The 24243-nt window shown below is 38.0% G+C and overlaps 2 protein-coding genes across 6 annotated transcripts; one reads left to right on the top strand and one right to left on the bottom strand.

Moving 5' to 3' along the window:
• The first annotated feature begins 2111 nt into the window (after positions 1–2111).
• Positions 2112–6167, top strand: LOC133979044 (C-C motif chemokine 20-like). Its single transcript, XM_062417462.1, has 4 exons — positions 2112–2289; positions 3821–3944; positions 4050–4164; positions 5721–6167. Exons 1-4 carry the CDS (start codon positions 2229–2231, stop codon positions 5751–5753), a joined length of 333 nt encoding a protein of 110 aa, XP_062273446.1. The 5' UTR covers positions 2112–2228; the 3' UTR covers positions 5754–6167.
• An 11305-nt stretch (positions 6168–17472) lies between these two features.
• On the bottom strand, positions 17473–22354 carry LOC133979042 (monocyte chemotactic protein 1B-like). 5 transcript variants are annotated; one of them, XM_062417458.1, is made up of 5 exons: positions 22266–22354; positions 20513–20669; positions 19736–19859; positions 19515–19629; positions 17473–17893 (listed from the first exon to the last, which is right to left on the bottom strand). In XM_062417458.1, the coding sequence occupies exons 2-5, from the start codon at positions 20601–20603 to the stop codon at positions 17861–17863; spliced, it is 363 nt and encodes a 120-aa protein (XP_062273442.1). In that variant the 5' UTR covers positions 20604–20669; positions 22266–22354; the 3' UTR covers positions 17473–17860. The 5 variants fall into 5 exon arrangements, with proteins under 5 accessions (XP_062273442.1, XP_062273444.1, XP_062273443.1 ...); XM_062417460.1 differs by having other exon boundaries at positions 22305–22330; XM_062417459.1 differs by having other exon boundaries at positions 20513–20716; positions 22266–22329.
• Positions 22355–24243: the final 1889 nt, after the last annotated feature.

Below are 24243 nucleotides of genomic sequence, written 5' to 3'. Positions count from 1 at the left end.
GGTTTTTGTAGTGTTTGTTTTGTTTTGTGCTTCTTTTTTTTTTGTGAGTTAACTCTCACTTGAGTTACCAGCATTGATACACTTAATTTGATCTCATCATCTCCAAGTATCTTTGCAACTGGGGAAGAAATAAAATACTTGAGCTCAAGTACAGTATTATTTTAATTCAATATGCAGTAAAACAAATTGATTTTTTCATGCATTTTCAACCTTTAATCTAAAAGTTATTATTTCTCATGATCCATAGGAACATTTGGTGTTGGGCCTGTCCTACAGAGAGTTTTACGCTGCCAGTTAAGGGTCAGACTCTGCAGATGCTACAAAAAGTCTGTGGACCTCTGGTTGAAGATGTGGCTGTGATATCGGACATGGTGGTTGCTATGACTACAGCTCTAGTTGTGGGTGCTCTGACAGTACGATGCTGTGGATATGTCTACAGCAGTGGTCTCCAACCCTGCTCCTGGAGAGCTACTGCGCTGCATATGTTAGGCATCTCCCCACTTTAACACACCTGATTTAAAGTATTAGCTCGTTGCCAAGCAGCTGAAGCTCGTTAAGGGTCTTGATAACGAGTTACTGATTAGAATCTGGTGTATTAGAGTGGGGAGATACCTAAAACATGCAGGACATTAGCTCTCCAGGAGCAGGGTTGGAGACCACTGGCCTACAGTTACTGTACTGTGGTCGCTCTTTACTGCTTCTGTCTGAAGTAGCAGAGAAAGACATTGTTAAGATCAGTTCAGCACAGCTGCGCCACACTGCACACACCTGAACATGCAGATGGAGGCTAACAAGACCCTGGGGGATTATATCACCAACCTCAACCACATAGATGCCCACAACAACAAGATGGCAGAGTGCCTTTTTAACAAGCTCAAAAAAAGGCCCATAATTACACCTGGAGTTTCAATATTAAACACACTCCAGTTGTAAATTCCCTGAGGGTATTTTTTTAAATCTAATCTGCTTTAGTTTATAAGTGCATGATAAGTTGCTGTATCTTCTGGCGGTATCACTGTTCTTTTTAAATATTATATAGAGGAATGGATGATGCCTTCTCAAGAAAAGCTGACAACCCCTGTGTGTCATTTATTACACCTATTAAAAAGGTTTTGGCATCTGGAAAGTTGCTCCTTGTGCGGAAGACGCAGTGCCTTCGCTCGCTTGTTGCGCAACATGTCAACCTCTTCACTTTCACATTGTAAATCACACATTTTTCAAGTTTTCTTAAGGGTTTTTCAGGTTTGGCTCTGCACATGAAATCTGTTGACATAGAGAAAAATGTAGAAGAGTGCAGATTTTATCATCCTTTAACTTCTGCTGCAATAAAACATTATACATCATATGAGACAGCTAAGCTTTCCTATGTGGATTAGAAGGAATGGTAAAACTAGGGCTGCAACTATTGATTTTTTTCATTATAAATTAATCTAGTTATTTTCTCAATTAGTTGTTTGGTTTGCTAGTGAAAAATGTCGATCATTGTTTCCAAAATCCTGAGATGTAACTTAAAAATTCAACAGCCCACAACCTTCTGGAGGCTCTGTTACTGAAAAAGGGAAATGTGACATTAAGCATTCGTTTGTCATAAAAAGCAAGATTTAACCTTAAAATGCTCCCTTCCATTAGTGAGGAAGAAGATTTTCCTTGAATGACGATAAAAGTAAAAAGATGTTCCAAATGCTCCCAAGAGACAAATAAAAGCATGACCGTGATCATTTTGCATGCTTATTTTTGCAGCTTTTCAATGATGAAAAGTTTAAATCTGAATAATATTTTGCGGGAAAATCACAACCTCTGTTCAGAAATGAGAGAAGTCTACATATGACTGGACAGTGACCTGACTCAAAGGGTCATCAAACTGTTCCTGTTACCTTGGAAGATGTCTGATAAGTGCTGGGAAGTGAAATAACAGCTGATAAGAGATCTAAACAAGGGGATTTTTCTTCTTCCAGTTGGGAGGGGTGATGAAGTGTATATTCACTGTATTCATAATGGACTTATGTGTATGTGTGAGTGACCAGAAGGGCAGAAGGAGGAGGGGGAGGAGGTTCCAAGAGGTGAAAGTGAAACTGATGTGAAACTGTATATATACAGCGGCTTGCACACAGAGGCAGTCACCTCATTTCCTTTGCCACTGCAATTGCTGAAAGGAAGAACAGGCTATTTGCCAGCTAATCAGCCTCCAGTCAGACGAAAGGACGACCTCTCCAGCTCAGTGAACAGACATGGCTCCATGGGGTGATGGAAAGCTCCTCTTCTGCGTCCTCTTCCTCACCTGCTGCATAGGTGAGTTTTCTCATGCACGCATCTTTCCGGGTCAAACCCTCAACAGAGATGCTTTCTGCTTTCTTTCATCTCTCTGAAGCAGTAAAAGGATGAGATGAGTCAATGCTAAACTTATCTTTCTCAGTTTTAAAAGATAACAGGATGTAATTCAGTTTGAGCAAATCCACTTGGAACAGCTCCATGAGGAAGCAGCTGTTTAGAAAGTGAGCATGGAAAAGAGGAAATACTTCAATATTTGACATTTAAATACACATTTGTTTATTTTGGCTTGACTTGAAAGTTCAACTCTGTCTTTGCAGTTAGAGTATAGCTGTTTCTGATTCTGAAGCTTGTTCTAACCTTAAAGCGTCATCACTTTATTATGCATCAAGTTTATTTATAGCATCACAAATTTGTCTCAGAGGAATTTGATCCTCATTTTCGATAAGGAAAATCTGCTGCCAAACTGAGAAAGAAGCAGCAGTGCTTTAATTACAACATCGAGGACAGAATGACAACCATAAGCAAATAAAAAAAAATATAAGAAGTGTTATAACCTTAAGAGCAAAGTAAACAAACCAATGCAGAAACTTTTCACAGGCAAAATAATCAGCTTCTTCTAATGATTTTGTATGTATTTTACTTATCAGTGTTAAGCAAACACAGGCAGCAGTGCCACTGAGTTACAGCCGTCATCTGGCAGGGTGTGCTGCTGGTATTCCCCTTTCTCCTCGGCTCATGCTTTAGTGAGTTAAAAGTTAACCACTGAAACTTCCTGTCGAGTGACAAATAATGATGGAGCAACTTCTGTTACATCAGTGATGACTCAGTATTTTGTGTGTGTGTGTGTGTTGTTATGTGTGCATATCTTGCACAGGCATAATTTCACTACATCCTGAGTCAGGATGAGTTGCCATTGCTCTTAATCAGCAATTTGCATACATTTAATACTAGAAATTAAAAGTACTCCATTACAAGTTCTACATTCAAAATCCTACTTCTGCAAAAGTCAAGTCATCAGCAAAATGTACTCAAAGTATCAAAAGTAAAAGTACTGATATGTTATTATTATTATTACACATGACGTTATGAGATTGTTAATACAGAAGCATCAATGTATCAGCAGCATTTGAGCTTCAGTTGTGAAATATGAGGATGATTTTAAGTTATGTAAATGATCGGTGAAACTGCAAACACCTACGTTCAAGTTTCAACTTTATTATAATGTCTACACATGCATGCATGCACACATAAAGTGAATTAAAATGTCATTCCTCAGGGAATAGATGTGCAACATAGAGCAGACATTAAGACGTGTTTAAAATAATAAATAGGTGCAAGAAAGTTCACAGATATCTGAAACATGATGAGCAGTCTTTGATCCCCATTTTCTGCTGTGGATATGTGGCCACTATGTGTTGTTGAAATCTGTTCCATGTGAGCAAGAGAACTGCCAACGTTTTTTTACAGTCACATTTGAAGCCAGTAGATTTTGGGAGGTGAGTCACTTATTTGCTCAGTTGAAGTAACCTGATCTTCTTTCTGTCCTCAGCGACTTTGGCGCACATGCCCATGGACTGCTGCATGAGTACAAGCAGGCCTACAATTGTAAAACAATCAGTTGTAGACTACCGTCGACAGGTCAAGGGACAGGGCTGCCCTATTGATGCAATGATGTAAGTCTATTATGAACAAACACACTGTAATTCTTTCTGTTTTGTGCAAGTTATCAAAATATCTGCAGATGCTCCTCTCTCTAACCCAGATGATTTTTCTTGTAGTTTTTTGACCAGACATGGGAAGAAACTCTGTTCAGTCACAGACTTGCCGGGGCTCAGTGAGGTGATGACACATGTGGATAACTTGAAGAAACGGTGCAAGGATGGCACATATAAGGTACTTTTAACTAATGTTAAATGAGTTTGTTGTGTTAAACTCCATAATAAAATCTGACAAAAAGCAGCAAATAACGGCTAACACTCAAAATTCAAACTTAAAAAAAGTTACATGAGAAGATGATTACTCTCGTGTCTGTCCGTTCAACATGAAGCTGGAGCCAGAAAGTGATTAGCTTAGCTTAGCATAAAGACTGTTAGCACGAAACAACAACTAGCTATATCCAGGAGGCAATTAACTTCGCATAAAGACTAAGAGCAGGTGGAAAATAGCTCTGTCCAAAGTTCAAACATATATATGTGTACTATTATCACCAAACCTCAATACTTATCTCCTAAAATCACAAAAATGCTTTGAGCACAGAACACTGCCTATAAACCTGTGTATAAATCTATAAATCTGCGCAAACAAACAAGATACAACGTAACTGAGTTTTAGAGGTGTTGTAATTTTTGGACTTTGGACAGAAATGTTTCCACCTGTTTTCACTCTTTATGCTAAGCTAATTGCCTCCTGGCGATGCTTCCATATTTTACAGAGAAGATAGCAAATATTTTTTTATATTGGTTAACTTTAATGTTAGACACCTTGTGGTATTGGTTGGTATTACATTTTGGGGAGGCTCATAGGAAGTCCGCCGTAGCACCAGGGCAGCAGGGACTATGAAGGAGAGGAAGAAATGGGAAGAGAGAAATGGGGTTGGGGGGAGGGGCGCAGAATACGAGAGCGGAAGCAGAGGAGAAGTCTAGGTCGTATTTATAGGAATGGCTGGAGGCGGGCAGTTGTGGTGCAGTCCTGCTCCTGAAACTACGCTATATAAACTTCCGTTCATGAGAGAGAAAAAATCAAGCTAGTTTTCAGAATAGTCCTCCGTTGTACTCTCAAGGGGTTTGTACAACGATATGAACCAAAAACCACAGTCAGTTTCAAGCCCCATCAGGTTTCAACCATTGAACTGTGAAACCACAAACACTAACACTGGCTCTGAGTCATGAAGTTGAACAGGAGCCAAAACAGATTTAGAAACGTCACTTTTTTTTGTATTTGCAGTGTAAAATGAAACTGGTTCAGATTCAAGAAAAAGACATTCCTACAAACAAAACGTCACATTTGTTAATAATCCTTCAGAGAGGCTTTGAGCAGCATGTTTAACCATCTACAGTACATATCAATGTTTAGATGACTAGATTACTGATATCATGGTCAGAGAGTGTAAGCATCTTCCTCTAAATTTAGAGCTTCAATCAAACAAGAAATGAGCACCAGTGGTGTTATTTTTTTCTTCATTCCAATCTTTATTAGTGATCAATGTCCTTTTTCTTTTTCTGAAAAGCACAAAAAGTGTTAAGAGCTTTATTTTCTGGTCTTTTACTGTAAAGCAATACATTAGATTCTGTGTAAAATTCAACCTGGTAGCACACAGCATGTCATCCATCTCCCACCTTTAGAAGAGGCTATCATTTTCTGGTGGTAGCTCCAGCTTGAAGCATGTGATTCATTGATCCGTGAGTAATGAGTTTGGTTTCTAAATATTCTGAATTTTTGTGTTTCTATAGACCAAACGCTGCTTTGGAGTGAATCGTGTGTAAAGTGAGAGTGACCTCTGACCTCACAACATTGCCGCAGCAAGAACAACAGAGCAAGGGTGGAATACCCCAAAAGGAGCAAAGGGTGGATCACACCAATAATAAATAGATGTCTTTTCTCTCTTTTTTTTTTTTACAGAAAAGCTTTTTTCATATTTCTCTTGTCTGTATTACATCAAATAGATTTGGTACATATGGTTCATTCGGTACATTCACTTTAGTTGTAAAAAAAAATAAAGCACTTTGAAGGATTTTTAACATTTTCTGTGGTATTACTGTTTTCAATGGCTATAGAAGAAACTGAATCTTAATTTAAAATGTGAAAATGTGTGTGTACCTCAATAAGTTAACTCTGCAAAACTGAGCTTTTTTATGTAAATTTTATACCTTTTAAAAATAAAGTCTAGTTTTCCCAAATTTGTGTTTCTACCATTCTTTGTCGATGACACTCTTCACTGTGTTGGGAGTGGAAATTACGTTTTTTATTTTTGTTTGTTTACTTTGCACCAAAAGTTTCAAATCCTCATTTTTTAGTGTGGTTTGTTAAGGTTTAAGATAAGATAAGATTATTAGTCCTGCAGTGGGGAAATTTACACTATTGCAGCAGCAAGTGGATAGCAAAGAAGAGCATCAATATAAAGAACAAAGAACAATATATAATAAGTACACAAACAATAGTAGTAAAAAATATAGTTAAAAAAGGAAGTTTACACCAAATTACAAACAAAACACAATTTTTGAACAATGCTAACAATGCTCTGATGTGTATCAGGCAAAGTTGAAGTAATCATCATCCTGCGATGGTGGAGATTTGACAACCAGGAGATGAAAACAACTTATAAACTGAGCATGTCAGTCTTTACTGTAATTTTTCTGTTTTTTGTTAAGAAATCAATTATAGAAATCTGCATGGATCAAGTGTTGAATGACACAACTGTAGTTTTCTTAGGGTTGTTTCATGCATTGAAATTTGTATGTCTGAACCAGGCGGGGAGTTCTGGTCCTCTGAAATGAGGCCAATGCGGAAGTAACTTAAAACTGCATTCTATCAAAAGGCCACCAGGGGGCGACCGTTTTGGTGTCAAAAGGACTTCCGTCTCTATACAAGTTAAATGGAGAATTCACCAACTTCTCACTTGATTTCTAACCTCAGTAAACGTTTTCGAAATGTGTTTATGGTCTCAATCGCTAGTTTAAAGCCTTCTTCAATGCAGTATGATGTTCATTTGTGAAATTTTGGCCTCCCTGATTTTATATTTGACGATAAAGCAGGGTATGAATTAGGGCGTGGCTACGTCGTGATTGACAGGTTGATTGGTTCACAGGTTCAGGAAGGCGCCTCATGCTCCTCCTGATGCCCATATAAGTAGAATCCATGTTTTTTTCCCCCAGCATGCACCGGAAATTTTCAAGATGGCGCTGCCCAGATCCGAAACTATTCGCTTCCAAGCAGCAGTCCACAAACCAATGGGTGACGTCACGGATGTTACGTCCATTTTATAAACAGTCTATGGTCTGAACCAAAAAAAAGACGTCAGATCAGTTTATTCAGGAGGACAAAAGTCATAAAACTACACAATAGCTCCTAACATACTTGCTCTGAATGCATCCCAAAACACTTTCACACATTTTTCAGATTGAACCAAAAATTGGACCGAAAATCCAGAAAATTCTACACCTTTGAAGGGACGAATATCTTTGATAGTCATTCCAATAAATGTTTGTTTCTGGTCTTTTTTTCTTCTGCACTGTAAATCACTTGTCATGTGAAACTAAAAGGGAGAATTACTTATGATAAAATGTTATTATGACAATATAAAACTATCAACAAAACATTTTAAAAAAAACACGTACATACTTTTTTACTTCAAAGATGGATGATTCGGTGTGATTTCAGACTTCAATCTAAAATGTTTCCTCTCATTCTTTAAAACACATGTGGACAAGGATGAGGTGGAAACACACCCTCAAAATGAAGTTAAAGTACAAATGTCATCCTTCATCTGTGACTATCCGAATTTCTGTTCACTGATCCGAGTCTAAGATAGAAAACATCAAATTATTTTCAATGGAATTTTGAATTTAGGATAAGATAGATCTTTATTGTCATTGCAAGTACACAGTGAAACTCTGTTTGAACAGTCCAACTATGTTGAATTCCAATGTGCTTCTCTCTCTCTCCTATACTTCCTCTCTCTCCTCTCCTCTCCTCCTGTTAAAAGGGAGTTTTTTCTTGCCACTGTTGCCAAGTGCTTGCTCATGTGGGAATGTTGGGTCTCTTTAAATTAAAGAGTACGCTCTAGACCTGCTCTATGTGTAAAGTGCCTTGAGATGACTTTTGTTGTGATTTGGCGCTATATAAATAAAGATTGATTGATTGAACTGCAGCATAAAAATATAGAATATAAAATATATACACATAACTCTAGTACACACACATGCGTGAGCACCCATACCCATGACCACATTCACATTCATACCCATTTTGAATTATATGCATCTAAATCTGTGGTAAGAGCGGTGAACATATCACTCAACAGTAGATGAATACATAATATTGTTTCTCTAATTCATTTGACACATCGTAGCAGAATTAAATGTTTCTAAAGCAATATTTGTGTTTATGTATTTATGTTTTTGTCAATTAAAAGAGTTTACCTTGAAATTTTGAATTTATTTTAGATTTTGGTCATATTTTTTATTAATTTTTTTCTTCACTCTTATTAGTAAACAGAACATCTCTTATTAAATCTTATGAAAGATCCAGGTGATCAAATTTTTTTTTTAAAGCTTTTGTAGAAATTTCCATCTAAGCTTGTTTTCCTCTTTCATAGTAACTTAAAACTTCTACCAACTTAAGAACAAGGACGTTAACTGTCAGAAAACCACAACAAGACAGACGTCAAGTCTGTCTATACAAAACACAAAGACAAAGAGAATATTATATGAATATTGACATTTAGATGCTGCTGAATAAGCTTGTTATTATGAGGAAGTCATATCAGGTCAGTGGCGTCATTTCACGTCAGCAGTGTTTTTTGAGGGCAAGACATTTTGTTGTTGATTTCTCCTCAGGATTCAAACCTAGCAACTATCAGGTGACGAGCAGACTGACTTTGACATCGAGGTTCTCACAGCTCTAACAGACTTTTTTATTAAGATAGTCGTCCTTCTGGAAAGTTAAAAGACTGAGTGTCAATCGTTCACCTTCTGAATCCTCCTATACACTTGATGTATAAATAAAAGATTGTATTTCACACTTTGTGCATTTGGCAGAGGTCTTTGTCTACAGGAAGTAAGCCAATAATTGTAGTTTGGTTAACCCTCACAGAGAGCTGAGAAAGTTTATTATTCAGTTTTTACACTTTCTACACAGTTTTAAATATTAACTATATTAAATATGAAGAATGCAATGTCATCTTTATTTATATAGCACATTTAAAACAGCCAATGGCCTACCAAAGTGCTTTACAGTAAAATAAGCAGATACAATAAAAACAAACAAACAATAAAAGCAATACAAACAAAATAATATAGAGAAATATAAAAGATAAAAGACCCAATAAAGTGGCTATACTCCGCCAAAGGCCAAGGTGAACAAGTGCGTTTTAAGCAGTGTTTTCAAAGTGGAGAGGCTGTTTGCAGTTTGCAGTGAAAGGTAATGCGCTCCACAGAGTGGAAGCCGCAACTGGGAAGGCTCGATCTCCTCTAGTTTTTAAGAGGGATCGAGGAACGTCCAAGACCACCTGGTTAGCTGACCTAAGGGCTCTGGAGGGCTGATGCAATTTATGTGCTGGCGTTTCTTTGTCCCAGTTAGGAGACAAGCTGCTGTATTCTGAAAAAGCTGCAGGCGGTTAAGCTCTGACTGGTCAATGCCGACATACAGGGAGTTGCAGTAGTCTAAGCGAGATGTAATAAAAGCATGGATAACTTTTTCAAGGTCTTTCTGGCTTAGATATGATTTAACTTTGGCTAGAAGCCTCAGCTGAAAAAAAGCTAGACTTGACAACTGAGCTGACCAGTTTATCTAATTTGAAAGCACCATCAATAATAACACCAAGTGCCTTTGATGCCTACACAGTGTTCAATAGTATTTTTATTTTTTTATTTTTTGATAGATATGGGTCAAACACTCTAAAAATGATACAGTATATATCAGCACTCAAATGTTTTTAGGAGAAATCATCAGATTTCAGACTGAAAGTATGAAGTATATAGAGTGTAAATAATCACTGAATTATTGTGTAAGTGCACAAGAAAAAATCCAAGAGAGACATGCCAGTAAAAGAACAGAAATGATGAAATTGAAATGAAATTATGAGGAAATATTGCCTGTGCATCATCTTACAAGATGCAGACGTTGCCTCTTGATGTTACAAAATGACTTTGTTTTGACTTGTCTTCACTTTTCAGGGGGATATTTTGTGCTTCTGTAGAACTGTGACACATATACACAACAGTAAGATGAGCAACATCTGGGGGGGGGGGGGGGTTAATTCACAGGAACATTTATAAATGTCATATATATTGCAGCAATGTTATGTTTCCATGGAAAAAAACAAATGCAGTCATATCTTTTAACCCTGTATTTCATGTTTTTTTTTAAAAAAAAGGATTGATCTCAAGGAGCTGCTTCAGTGTCTGGGATGAGTTTCAGAAATACACATAAAGCAACTTAAAATGTATTCAAAAGGTAAAAAACATGAATTAAAAATAGGTCAACAGTGTATTTCAAGAGTGCATTTAGATTTTCACAAAGGAGCCTGCGTGGTTAAAAAAAGACAGCAACATCAGCGTGGTTGGTTCGCTAATTCACTCCAAACTGAAATATCTCAATGACTATTCGACTATTGACTATGGATTTGACATAAAATGTTGATACCGATATTCACAGTACCCAGAAACTCAATCCTAAATCCAGCAGTGATTTCTCGACCTTTCCCTGAACGCCACCAGCAGGTCAAAGTTCTTACTCATCCGGTGAAATTTCTCAACATCAACCAAATGTATTATCACAAAATGTACAGAAGTTCAAGGTTCCCAGAGGATTAATCTCAATTACTTTTCCTGGACTTTTAATGCAATATCTAACAACTAATGGATGTACTACCAATGAATTTCATAGAGAATGAAATGATGTTATAACCAGGCGGGGAGTTCCGGTCCTCTGAAATGAGGCCAACCCGGAAGTAACTTAAAACTGCGTTCTATCAAAAGGCCACCAGGGGGCGACCGTTTTGGTGTCAAAAGGACTTCCGTCTCTATACAAGTCAATGGAGAATTCACCAACTTCTCAATTGATTTCTAACCTCAGTAAACATTTTCAAAATGTATTTATGGTCTCAATCGCTAGTTTAAAGCCTTCTTCAATGCAGTATGATGTTCATTTGTGAAATTTTGGCCTCCCTGATTTTATATTTGACGATAAAGCAGGGTATGCATTAGGGCGTGGCTACATCATGATTGACAGGTTGATAGATTCACAGGTTCAGGAGCACGGACAGATAGACTTAAGGAAATAGCCGTGAATTTGTTTCACACCGACAGTGTGTGCAGTGGAAACTGCGGACAAACCCACTTGGGACCCATATTTGCACCCCAAATTTAACCCTTATGGGGCCCACACGGACATGCTGGATGGCAAAGAATATATGTGTTGTACAGTGTACATTTGGTACACAAATAAGTGTTGTCTTAAGATCTACTGTAGTAACTTTAATGATCCCCTGACATGAAAACCTTTAACATTCCCATTCGCCTCAGCTCTGTCTTGTGCTTAAGACTGATTAGCAAGCGATGCTAAACAGGCAATTTTAAATATTATACCTGCTAAATGTGAGCATGTTAGCAAGCTCACTTTTTAGCTCAAATCTTTGTGCCTACAAGCACAGCCTCACAGAGCAGCTAGCACAGATGCAGACTGTTTGTCTTGTTTAAATACACTGTAAGTATCTGGACACACAAACATGACAATCATATTTAATAGCCGAACATCTCATTCTTAAACAATAGGCTCTAATGTGCTTCTAAAACAGCCTATACTCTTCTGGTTTATGGCTTTCCACCAGATGTTGTTCCAATTAAGCCCCAAGGGCTTTAATGCACCAATGTTGATGTTGGTTGATAAGGTTCAGTCGTTACAGTTCATCCCAAAGGCGCTGGATGAAGCTGAGGTCAAAGTTTTGTGTAGGCCAGCCCAGTTCTTCCACATCAGACTGTGATTGTAGCAACCCTTGTAGAATAAACAACAACTTTACTAGGGGTACCAACACTTTTCAGCTTGTGGCCTTCATCAGAGTGTTTTTTTGTTTCAATCCCATCTTATATTTACATTCCACTATAATTTTGACACTTTATTTAGATTTGTTGTTCTATTGTGTACACACAACATGTATTGCATGTCCATCCACCCTGGGAGAGCAATCCCTCCTGTGTTACTCTTCTTGTGGTTTCTTCCATTTTTTTAGGTTTTCCTTCTTTGAATTGAGGGTCTAAGGACAGAAGACGTTGTATTGCCGACAGACTGTAAAGCCCAGTGAGGCAAATTTGTAACTTGTGATACTGGGCAATACAAATAAAAAACAATTGATTTTATACTACAGGTGTAGCTTGAGTTACTTCTGTCCTTTTCTGTGCACCTTGGAAGAAAGAGATGTTGTGCCAGACCTCTCTACTCTGCTTTTACACCAAACCGGGACACGTTTTATATAGACCTGGCTCTTTGCATGGAGGGTTTGTCATGTTGAAACACGGTCCGGATACCTTTGACCATATAGTGTGTGTTGAAGGATTACATGCTCTGAGGTAAGAAATCTTTATATAAACAGTTGGATTATCTCAAAAACTTGAAAAATTGTAACGCTAAATGATAGTTGGCTTCCTGTCAACACAGCAGACAAACATATCTTATGGCAGCCAAATGTTCAACAAGACTTAGCTGGTGTCCAATTACCCATATTGTATTATGTAAGAGGCTTTTGTAAAAAAGGAACGACAATACCTCAGATCTTACCTGAACTCAGTTTTCTACTTGAGTATATTTGTAAAAAGAGACAAAGATTCAAGATTCATGTGAAATTAATATTCAGTGAAATATTCTCATGTTTTCTTTTTGGCTGTGTCATAACATGCAATGCAGATATTCTAAATGTTTGTGCATACTTTCATACATTTACTCAAACCTTTATGAGCCTATTTAGTATATTTGTAGCGTGTGGTATTCTGATTAGAGTCTAAATAGCCCGTAATGCAACAAACCTACTGGTGTGTCTAGATCAATGGTTCTCAAAGGGTCCCCTGCAAAAAGGGGAATAATTATTTTCACTATAATTCCATCTATAAATAAGATTATGACAGAATGTATGGCTGTTTTGATCATGGGTTTCATACACTTTCTTTAATAAAACATCTAAAAGCAGAAATCTTATCAGGTTGGGGTCCGTGGTGTAATTTTTGTCAAGTTAGGGGTCCTCGATGTGAAAAAGTTTGAGGAACACTGGTATATATGTTTTGGCCACTGTTATCAGCCCTCCTGTTCATACTTGCAGTGAGGACATTGTTGCCCCATGTGTTATTAGTTATTATTGCCAGAGATGGGTGACTAAATCCAGGCCTCTGAGTTATCCAAATCATTAAAGTATCAGTTACAGTGTTTTTATCAGCACCCATGGGTCTTAGCGGTGTTGTAATACTTCCACAGAAACATGATTTCACCCCCCCCAACCTTTTTCCATTTACTGAAACAGAGTTCCCCATACATGAAATGTGTATTCATAACTAAGTTCTTTCTAATGTTCTCTTTTTCATTTGATATCAGGAACCATAGGGGGGCTCATTCTATCATCCCTTACCCTACACCTTCATCCCTAACTCTTCATCCCTCATCCCTTCAATCCTCAACCCTCAAACCTTCGACCCTCATCCCTTCATCCCTAACCCTTCATCCCTAACCCTTCAATCGTCAACCCTCAACCCTTCGACCCTCATCCCTTCATCCCTAACCCTTCAATCTTCAACCCTCAACCCTTCGACCCTTCATCCCTAACCCTTCATCCCTAACCCTTCGACCCTCATCCCTTCATCCATAACCCTTCATCCCTAACCCTTCAATCGTCGACCCTCATCCCTTCATCCCTAACCCTTCATCCATAACCCTTCACCCCTCATCCCTAACCCTTCAATCGTCAACCCTCAATCCTTCGACCCTCATCCCTAACCCTTCAATCTTCAACCCTCAACCCTTCGACCCTCATCCCTAACCCTTCGACCCTCATCCCTTCATCCGTAACCCTTCATCCCCAATCCTTTGACCCTCATCCCTAACCCTTCATCTCTCATTCCTTCATCCCTCATCTTTTCATCCCTCATCCCTTCATCTCTCATTCCTTCATCCCTAACCCTTCAATCCTCAACCCTTCAACCCTCATCCCTTCATCCCCAACCCTTCATCTCTCATCCCTTCATCCCCAACCCTTCGACCCTCAACTCTTCAGCCCCAACCATTCGACCCTCATCCCTTCATCCCTAACCTTACGACCCTCATCTCTTCATCCCTTCATCCCCAACCTTTCGACCCTCATCTCTTCATCACTCTATCCCTCCACCACTAACCCTGCTACCTTTGTCGCAATAAATCCTTAAACTCATATCTGAGTTGGCGTGATCTTTGTTAGTGAAAGACCATTTGAACATTGGTCAAGTTAGATAAATTGACCTATCACACCTATCCACCCAATTACTGCCATTAGACCAATCTACGAGGCCAGAGAAGGGTGTACAGTTGAAATAACGTGCAGTAAAGTTTCAGGAGTACATTCAGACACAGTGTTCGGCTATGATAACAGATTAGGGAGTAACATATCAGATATATGAAGAAGTTGTATGCTATGTGAACTCTGTGATCTTATGGTTTATACTATTTAAGCCAAATGCCAAAGGAATATATTGCTTTAGATTCCATAGTTTCACTCCTTATTTTAGGGAGTAATGTGTGTTTTGCATTTAATACTGTATATGTTACAGTGACAGGACATACATTTATACATTTGAGAGCTGTAAAAACACCCATATACACATTTATTTTAGCCAGCATTCAAACATGTATTCATCATATTTAACCCTAACCCATATTGTATAAAATGTTCTCTTGGACCATAAAATAGTGATTGTGAATGTCTTTTTTCCATAAACATTTATTAATGACTGATGGGGAATGTGAATTGGTGTCGAGACTATGTTTCAGAATATGAAATGTATGTAAAGGGTTAAGGTGAGAGAAAGGCCAATTTAAACAGGCGGGTCTTCAGTTGCTTTTTAAAAACCTCTAAAGAGGCTGCAAATCGTAAGCCTAAAGGAAGAGAGTCTCATGGCGTTGGAGCCACTACTATACTATTTTTTTACTGTCCACTTGTTGCTGCAATAATGTAAATTTCCCCCATTTTATTAGTGGGGATAAAAGAATATCTTATCTTATCTAATCTTATAAAACAGGAGTTATATGTGACCTCCAGCTAGACCTTTGTAACTTCCCATCCAGACTACTGTAATAGTATTCTCTTCAGTTCCACCTCAAAAAGCCCTTCAGTATATCCAGAATTCTGCTGCCCGACCCCTCACTCAAACCTGCTCTAATGCCCACATCCCATATTTATTTATTTTCATTTCAATTTTCAAAATATTTATCATTATTTTCTCTTGCATGCATTGGTCTCAATTTTTGTCTTATAATTTGATGTTTGTTTATCAATTCCTTTTTTTCTGTTCCGTCTCATTATCAGCTTGTCAATCAACTGAATGTGAAGCACTTTGAACTACACTAGACTTTATGAAAGGTGCTATATAAATGAAGTTTGATTGATTGATTGATTGATTGATTGATTGATTGAACTACAGCGACCAATTTCCATGTGCATGCAGTACAGTGCATACATGTGAGTATTGTTATAGTGTAAATCTCACAGATGACCTTTTCTAGGAAGTTGAGATGAGGACTGTGGACTAGATTGTTTAGTCACACTGAACTCACATCTGATCCATCTCATCTTAAAACAATAGCACCACCTGGTGGCTAAAGTGCATAACGTTAATTTTAACCACTTCATATAGGTGGCAGCAGACCTCTGACCTGCAGCTACAAACTTCAGACAATCAAAGATAATTTGCTGTTTATACAGATAATACAAATGCACCCAGAACAGGTGAAACAAAAACAGGTGACTATCTATTTCAATTATTTCTGCAGCATAATCCACCTATGTAAATCTCAGTTGTATGCAGAGTATGTTTTAAACGGTTACATTTTTGTCTTAATCATTGAGTACAAACCTGCCAACCTCAAAATCAGCTGCTTTTCCTCTGGTTGTGTTGTTTTCCAAGGATTTCTTCAGATGTTTCCAGGTCAGAGTATTGTAGTAAAGATATTAAACAAACTGAGGATAGTGAGCTTAAATTGATCAGTATATATTTACCGATGCACAACATACATCTCATATCATTAATATAGTATACAATAAAAAACTACTGTGTTAAACAAATATATGAGAAAGAATTGGACCTAGTGGCGATAGCAGAGGATAAATGCAAAGATATTATTTATAAGTCAGGTTAAGACCACCAACTCATACATAACATTATATTATATTTTATGACTCCAAAATTGAAATTAGTATAAAATACAATGTCATGCGCTCCCAGAAAGGAACACCATCCGCCCCCCTCCCACTATTTTATATTTCATAGAGAAAAGCTGGGACAGGAAGTACGTCACTTGGTCTTCTACATCGCTCCACAAGCCAGACACACTAGAATACATTGAAACATATTCATTCATGTAAACCTGGATTACAGAGTTTAGACCAACCCAGTCTCACAGCAGGTTTCTGTGAAAGTGTTGCAACACCTGTAAGACCTATGACTGCAATGCTCCAGCTTGCCTCTGCCAAGGAGAGGAAGTTTGCACTAAAAACACTGTAACTTTGGCAGATGCATGCATGATTTGGATAATTCAGAGGCCTGGATTTAGTCACCCATCTCTGACAATAATATCACATGGGGGAGCGTTGCCCTCACTGCAAGTATGAACAGGAGGGATTATAACAGTGGGCAAAACCTGTTTCCCTGTGCATGTGGTCAGATTGTTTTAAGATAGATTTAATTTATGTAGACACACCAGTAGGTTTGTTGGATTGTGGGCTGTTTAGACTCTAATCAGAATACCACACATTACAAATATGTAGTAGTCAAATATAATAAGATTTTTACTAGATTTGTATGAAATTATGCACAAACATTTAGAATATCTTCATTTCATGTTAAGAAAACATCTGAATATTTTACTGAATATTAATATCACATGAAAAAATGTTCTTTGACAATGACAAAGATATATCATATCTTAAATTCTAAATTACATTCAAAATAATTTGATGTTTTCTACCTTAGACTCAGATCAGTGAACAGAAGCTCGGATAGTCACAGATGAAGACATTTGTACTTTGACTTCATTTTGAGGGTTTGTTTGCACTTCATCCTGGTCCGCACATGTGTTTTAATGAATGAGAGCAAACATTTAAAATTTAAGTCTGAAATCACACTGAATCACCCCACTCAGGATGTAAATGTGCTTCTTGTAATGTACTGTTGGTAGTTTTCTACTTAAATCTCCCTTTTGGACGATGTTTTTCTTCTCAGAGGCAAACACAGGACAAGTGATTTACAAAGCAGATATTAATGCAGTATTTTATTTATCAGGATTTCAGGATAGCAAGATATGCACCATGAGGTCCCATTAAGAAAAAAGACCAGAAACAAACATTTAGGTAAAATATTTCTTCTACAGTCATTGAAAACAGAGACACCACAGAAAATATATTTTAAAATCCTTCAAAGTGCTTTATAGTTATCACAAATGAAGTAAATGTACTAAATGAACATAATGTACTAAATGTACTACACCATATCTATACAATGAAATACAGGACAGACAGGAGAAATACCAAAATAGCTTTTGTGTGAAACAAGAGATTAGTATTATTTGTTTGGTAATTAGTTGGATACACCTTTTCGTCGACTCTCTGCGGCAATGCTGTGAGGTCAGAGGTCACATTCTCAGTTTACACACGATTCACTCCAAAGCAGCGTCTGGGCTGTAGAAACAAAAAAAATTCAGAATATTTAGAAACCACACTCATTACTCACGGATCAATGAATCGCATGCTTCAAGCTGGAGCTCCCGCCAGATGATATGAATGATAGCCTCTTCTAAAGGTGGGAGATTGATGACATGCTGTGTGCTACCAGGTTGAATTTTACACAGAATCTAATGTATTGCTTTACAGTAAAAGACCAGAAAAGAAAACTCTTAACACTTTTTGTGCTTTTCAAAAAAAGAAAAAGGACATTGATCACTAATAAAGATTGGAATGAACAAAAAATAACACTACTGGTGCTCATTTCTTGTTTGATTGAAGCTCTAAATTTAGAGGTAGATGCTTACACTCTCTGACCATGATATCAGTAATCTAGTCATCTAAACATTGATATGTACTGTAGATGGTTAAATACACTGCTCAAAGCCTCTCTGAAGGATTATTAACAAATGTGACGTTTTGTTTGAATTTGAACCAGTTTCATTTTACACTGCTAATACAAAAAAAAGTGACGTTTCTAAATCTGTTTTGGCTCCTGTTCAACTTCATGACTCAGAGCCAGTGTTAGTGTTTGTGGTTTCACAGTTCAATGGTTGAAACCTGATGGGGCTTGAAACTGACTGTGGTTTTTGGTTCATATCGTTGTACAAACCCCTTGAGAGTACAACGGAGGACTATTCTGAAAACTAGCTTGATTTTTCTCTCTCTCATGAACGGAAGTTTATATAGCGAAGTTTCAGGAGCAGGACTGCACCACAACTGCCCCGCCTCCAGCCATTCCTATAAATACGACCTAGACTTCTCCTCTGCTTCCGCTCTCGTATTCTGCGCCCCTCCCCATTTCTCTCTTCCCATTTCTTCCTCTCCTTCATAGTCCCTGCTGCCCTGGTGCTACGGCGGACTTCCTATGAGCCTCTCCAAAATGTAATACCAACCAATTCCACAAGGTGTCTAACATTACAGTAGGTAAGCCAATATAAAAAAATCTTCTCTGTAAAATATGGAAGTATCGCCAGGAGGCAATTAGCTTAGCATGAAGAGTGAAAGCAGGTGGAAACATTTCTGTCCAATGTCCAAAAATTACAACACCTCTAAAACCCACTTACGTTGTATCTTGTTTGTTTGCGCAGATTTATAGATTTATACACAGGTTTATAGGCAGTGTTCTGTGCTCAAAGCATTTTTGTGATTTTAGGGGGAGATAAGTATTGAGGTTTGGTGATAATAGTACACATATATATGTTTGAACTTTGGACAGAGCTATTTTCCACCTGCTCTTAGTCTTTATACGAAGTTAATTGCCTCCTGGATATAGCTAGCTGTTGTTTCGTGCTTACAGTCTTTATGCTAAGCTAAGCTAATCACTTTCTGGCTCCAGCTTCATGTTGAACGGACAGACACGAGAGTAATATTCTTCTCATGTAACTCGCAGCAAGAAAACAAAGAAAATATCAAATGGTGTTTTTTTAAATGATAAAAACAAAAAGAAGATTTATTTTAAGTCTGAATTTTGAGTGGTAGCTGTTATTTGCAGCTTTTTGTCAGATTGTATTATGGAGTTTAACACAACAAACTCATTTAACATAAATAAATTAAAAATAAAAATAGATAAAAGTACCTTATATGTGCCATCCTTGCACCGTTTCTTCAAGTTATCCACATGTTTCATCACATCACTGAGCCCCGGCAAGTCTGTGACTGAACAGAGTTTCTTCCCATTTCTGGTCACAAACCTACAAGAAAAATCATCTGGGTTAGAGAGAGGAGCAGGTGCAGATATTTTTGATAACTTGCACAAAACAGAAAGAATTACAGTGTGTTTGTTCATAATAGACTTACATCACTGCATCAATAGGGCAGCCCTGTCCTTTGAACAGTCGACGGTAGTCTACAACTGATTGTTTTACAATTGTAGGCCTGCCTGTACTCACGCAGCAGTCCGTGGGCATGTGCGCCGAAGTCTCTGAGAGACAGAAAGAAGATCAGGTTACTTCAACTGAGCAAATAAGTGACTCACCTCCCAAAATCTACTGGCTTCAAATGTGACTGTAAAAATCGTTTGCAGTTCTCTTGCTCACATGGAACAGATTTCAACAACACATAGTGGCCACATTTCCACAGCAGAAAATGGGGATCAAAGACTGCTCATAATGTTTCAGATATCTGTGAACTTTCTTGCACCTATTTATTCTTTTACACACGTCTTAATGTCTGCTCTATGTTGCACAGCTATTCCCTGAGGAATGACATTTTAATTACCTTTATTCCCTTTTACATTATAATAAAGGTGTTTGCAGTTTCACCAATGGATGATTTTCTATCATAATCATTTATATAACTTAAAATCATCCTCATATTTCACAACTGAAGCTAAAATGCTGAAAATTAACAAATGTGTAAATAAATGTCAAAAACTGTTTGAAAGCATTTCCTCTTTTCCATGCTCACTTTCTAAACAGCTGCTTCCTCGTGGAGCTGTTCCAAGTGGATTTGCTCAGACTGAATTACATCCTGTTAACTTTTAAAACTGAGAAAGTTTGGCATTGACTCGTCTCATCTTTTTACTGCTTCAGAGAGATGAAAGAAAGCAACAAGCCTCTCTGTTGAGGGTTTGACCTGGAAAGATGCCTGCATGAGAAAACTCACCTATGCAGCAGGTGAGGAAGAGGACGCAGAAGAGGAGCTTTCCATCACCCCATGGAGCCATGTCTGGTCACTGAGCTGGAGAGGTCGTCCTTTCGTCTGACTGGAGGCTGATTAGCTGGCAAATAGCCTTGCAGTGGCAAAGGAAATGAAGTGACTGCCTCTGTGTGCAAGCCGCTGTATATATGCAGTGTTTATCAGTTTCACGGTCACCTCTTGGCACCTCCTCCCCTTCCTCCTTCTGCCCTTCCGGTCACTCACACACACATACATACGTCCATTATGAATATAATTAATACACACTTTAGTAGTGGGTCTAATTCTGCGTTGTTTTATAGGCAAAGACACTCCTGAATGGCCCTAACACGATTTATTCCCCTGCATTATGGAGAAGAAACATTCACAGGTTCTCTCATACATGCTCTCTGTGCTATGTAACACCATGAGGAAAGTCACTACATGTCTCCTGTCAACAACCTCTCAACAGTACACTAGCGCAGGGGTGTCAAACATGCGGCCCGCGGGCCAGAATCGTCCCGCCGAGGGGTCTAATCCGCCCCACTTTCCTTCCTGTATTCTTTTCCTTCCTACCTTTCTTTCTTCCTTCCATCTGTCCTTCCTCCCTTTCTTCCTTCTATCCTTCCTTCCCTCCATCTGTCCTTCCTCCCTTCCATCTGTTCTTCCTCCCTTCTTTCCTTTCTTCATTCCCTCCATCTGTCCTTCCACCCTTCCTTCCGTCTGTCCTTCCTTCCCAACTTCCTTCTGTCTGTCTTATCTTCCTTACCTTTTTTTTTTCCTTCCTTCCCTCCATTATCAAATTGGTCTGTATGTGGCCCTTGAATAAAAATGAATTTGACACCACTGCTCTATCGTGACAAGCTACGTGGCAGCCCTGCAGCACACACAGGCAGCACCAACTTCTCCTCTAATTAGCAAGTTTATGCATGAAAAGAAATAACACAACAGTTCTACAAGTTAACACTGATTACACCAGCTTTAGAAGTATTTTAAGTAACGTGCATTCACTTTTACAACAAAAACAATGAAAATATGGAGAGCAGCAGAAATGCGTACCCTTCTGGGAAAAGTCACAGCGCAAAGAGGAAGTACCACCCAATACAACTCGGTAAGTGCAGTTTAGAAAATAAAATACTCAGTATACTTCCAGTAATAATCACACATTTTCCCTGACATATTTGTTTAAAACACATTTTAGAGCCATCTCCCGCCGCTCTCCCGTTTTGTATTTTCTCCCGGGACTGTTTCGTAATTTTACAAGCCCCAACTTTGTTAATAATAAAGAGAAGCGCATAATAACAAAGGTTTTATTTTGAAAGCTTAGACCGGAAGCCGCCGCCGCTCCGTTAGTTTGACAGAAGGTGAAACACACTGAAATGTTTTTAACTGTTAATAAAAGTGCAAATTTTCCAGCCTGGGTCAGATAATGCCGAGTTTACTGACTAATTATTGAACAAAAACAAAAACACAAAAAAAACAAGTAAGATAAGCACTTGTGAATAAGATAAATACCAAATAAGCCAAATAATAATTTGTTTACTTATCTCTCCCCCAAGCAAAAATCTCCTGGAGTTTACTACTCAAATGTTGGCAGGTATGGAGGAGACCCACACCACTCCGCGATTTCAATTTAAAGAAACAAGCCAAGAATCAACAGAAGAAAGTTAATTTGTACTTCTAAACATATTTAGGTTTTTTTTTTACTCACTTTTTATCCCTTTCCTGTCCGAAATCACGCAGAACTCACCGTAGCAACGTTCAACTGCCAACCATCTGAGAACCAATTTGCTTTTCCACTGCTCGTGGTGGTTAGGGCGTCACGTCATTACGTCACCGTATACGTCAGCCACGTCGTTGCTTTCCCATAAAGACTCGCGCCAACTTCGAAGCAACAACAATAAGAAAGAGAAGGAGAAGAAGGAGAAGAAAGAGGAGAAGAAAAAGAAGAAAAAGAAGAAGGAGAAGGAAGAGAAGAAGGAGAAGAAGGAGAAGGAGGAGAAGAAGGAGAAAAAAATGGAATTTAATTTCAATTGGATTTATTAGAGATTTACCAGGATTAGCAAGATATGCACCATGAGGTCCCATTAAGAAAAATAGACCAGAAACAAACATTTATTGGAATGACCATCTCAAACCCCCTCCAATCTGAAATATTTGTGAAAGTGTTTTGGGATGCTTTCAGAGCAAGTATGTTAGGAGCTATTGTGTAGTTTCATGACTTTTGTCCTCCTGAATAAACTGATCTGATGTTGTTTCTTGGCTCAGATACACAAATTTTGACCAGTTGCCTTAAAAAAAAAACCTAAAACCTACAATTGTGTCATTCAACACCTGATCCATGCAGATTTCTGTGTTTGATTTCTTAAAAAACAAAAAAAGTACAGTAAAGACTGACATCATCTCCTGGTTATCAAATCTCTGCCATCACAGGATGACAGATTACTTCAATTTTGCCTGATACACATCGGAGCCGCATTGTTACCATTGTTCAAATGCTGTGGTTTGTTTGTAATTTAGTGTAAATATTAACAACCAAACCAAAAAATGAGGTTTAGAAACTTCAGTTTGGCACAAAGAAAACACAATTATGAGAAAGATAATTTCCACTCCCAACAGAGTGAAGAGCATCATTGACAAAGAATGATAGACACACAAATTTGGGAAAACTAGACTTTATTTTAATTTTTATAAATATTAAAAATATTACATTTAAATAACAAAGCTCAGTTGTTTAGAGGTAATCTATTGAGGTACACACATCACATTTTAAACTTTTCTTCTACAGTCATTGAAAACAGAGACACCACAGAAAATATATTTTAAAAATCCTTCAAAGTGCTTTATAGTTATCACAAATGAAGTAAATGTACTGAATGAACAGAATGTACCAAATGTACCACACTATATCTATACAATGAAATACAGGACAGACAGGAGAAATATCAAAATAGCTTTTGTGTGAAACAAGAGATTAGTATTATTTGTTTGGTAATTGGTTGGATACACCTTTTCCTTGACTCGCTGCAGCAATGCGGTGAGGTCAGGCTTCACTCCAAAGCAGAGTTTGTGCTGTAGAAACACAAACATTCAGAATATTTAGAAACCAAACTCATTACTCACTGATCAATGAATCACATGCTTCAAGGTGGAGCTCCCGCCAGAAAATGATAGCCTCTTCTAAATTTATTCTGAATTTTACACCGAATCTAATGTATTGCTTTACAGTAAAAGACCAGAAGACCCTTACAGTGCAGAACAGCAGAATAGATAAAAGTACCATATAGTTGTTCTGCTTGCACAATTTTTTCACGTCATCCACACGTTTCATCACCCCATTGAGCAAGTTTGCAGCTGAACAGAGTGTCTTCCCATGTCTGGTCACAAAACTACAAGAAAAATCATCTGGGTTACAGAGAGGAGCAGGTGCAGATATTTTGATAACTTGGAGGTTAAATCAGAAAAAAATTGCAGTGTGATTGTACATCATAGACTTACAACGCTGAACCAACAGAGCAGCTTTGTCCCTTGACCTGTCGACGATAGTCTACAACAACATGTTTTTCCATTTCTTTTTTTTTTTTGAAGTTGCGGTCCACGGGTATCTGCGCCAAAGTCGCTGAGAGAAAGAAAGAAGATCAGGTTACTTCAACTGAGCAAATAAGTGACTCACATGCCAAAATCTACTG

This window comes from Scomber scombrus, chromosome 4 (genome assembly GCF_963691925.1).
Source record: "Scomber scombrus chromosome 4, fScoSco1.1, whole genome shotgun sequence".
NCBI lineage: Eukaryota > Metazoa > Chordata > Actinopteri > Scombriformes > Scombridae > Scomber > Scomber scombrus.
The sequence above is the reverse complement of the archived record's forward strand: the minus strand, read 5'-3'. Positions and strand labels throughout refer to the sequence as shown.

What these genes read in the sequence shown, in the direction of transcription:
- LOC133979044 (XM_062417462.1), top strand. Translation starts at nt 2,229, where the DNA reads ATGGCTCCATGGGGTGATGGAAAGCTCCTCTTCTGCGTCCTCTTCCTC. An exon ending in CTTCCTCACCTGCTGCATAG is followed by an intron (nt 2,290 to 3,820) that starts GTGAGTTTTCTC and finishes TTCTGTCCTCAG; the next exon opens with CGACTTTGGCGCACATGCCC. An exon ending in TGCCCTATTGATGCAATGAT is followed by an intron (nt 3,945 to 4,049) that starts GTAAGTCTATTA and finishes TTTTTCTTGTAG; the next exon opens with TTTTTTGACCAGACATGGGA.
- LOC133979042 (XM_062417458.1), bottom strand. Translation starts at nt 20,603, where the DNA reads ATGGCTCCATGGGGTGATGGAAAGCTCCTCTTCTGCGTCCTCTTCCTC. An exon ending in TGCCCTATTGATGCAGTGAT is followed by an intron (nt 19,630 to 19,735) that starts GTAAGTCTATTA and finishes TTTTTCTTGTAG; the next exon opens with GTTTGTGACCAGAAATGGGA. An exon ending in GCAAGGATGGCACATATAAG is followed by an intron (nt 17,894 to 19,514) that starts GTACTTTTATCT and finishes TTGTTTCTACAG; the next exon opens with CCCAGACGCTGCTTTGGAGT.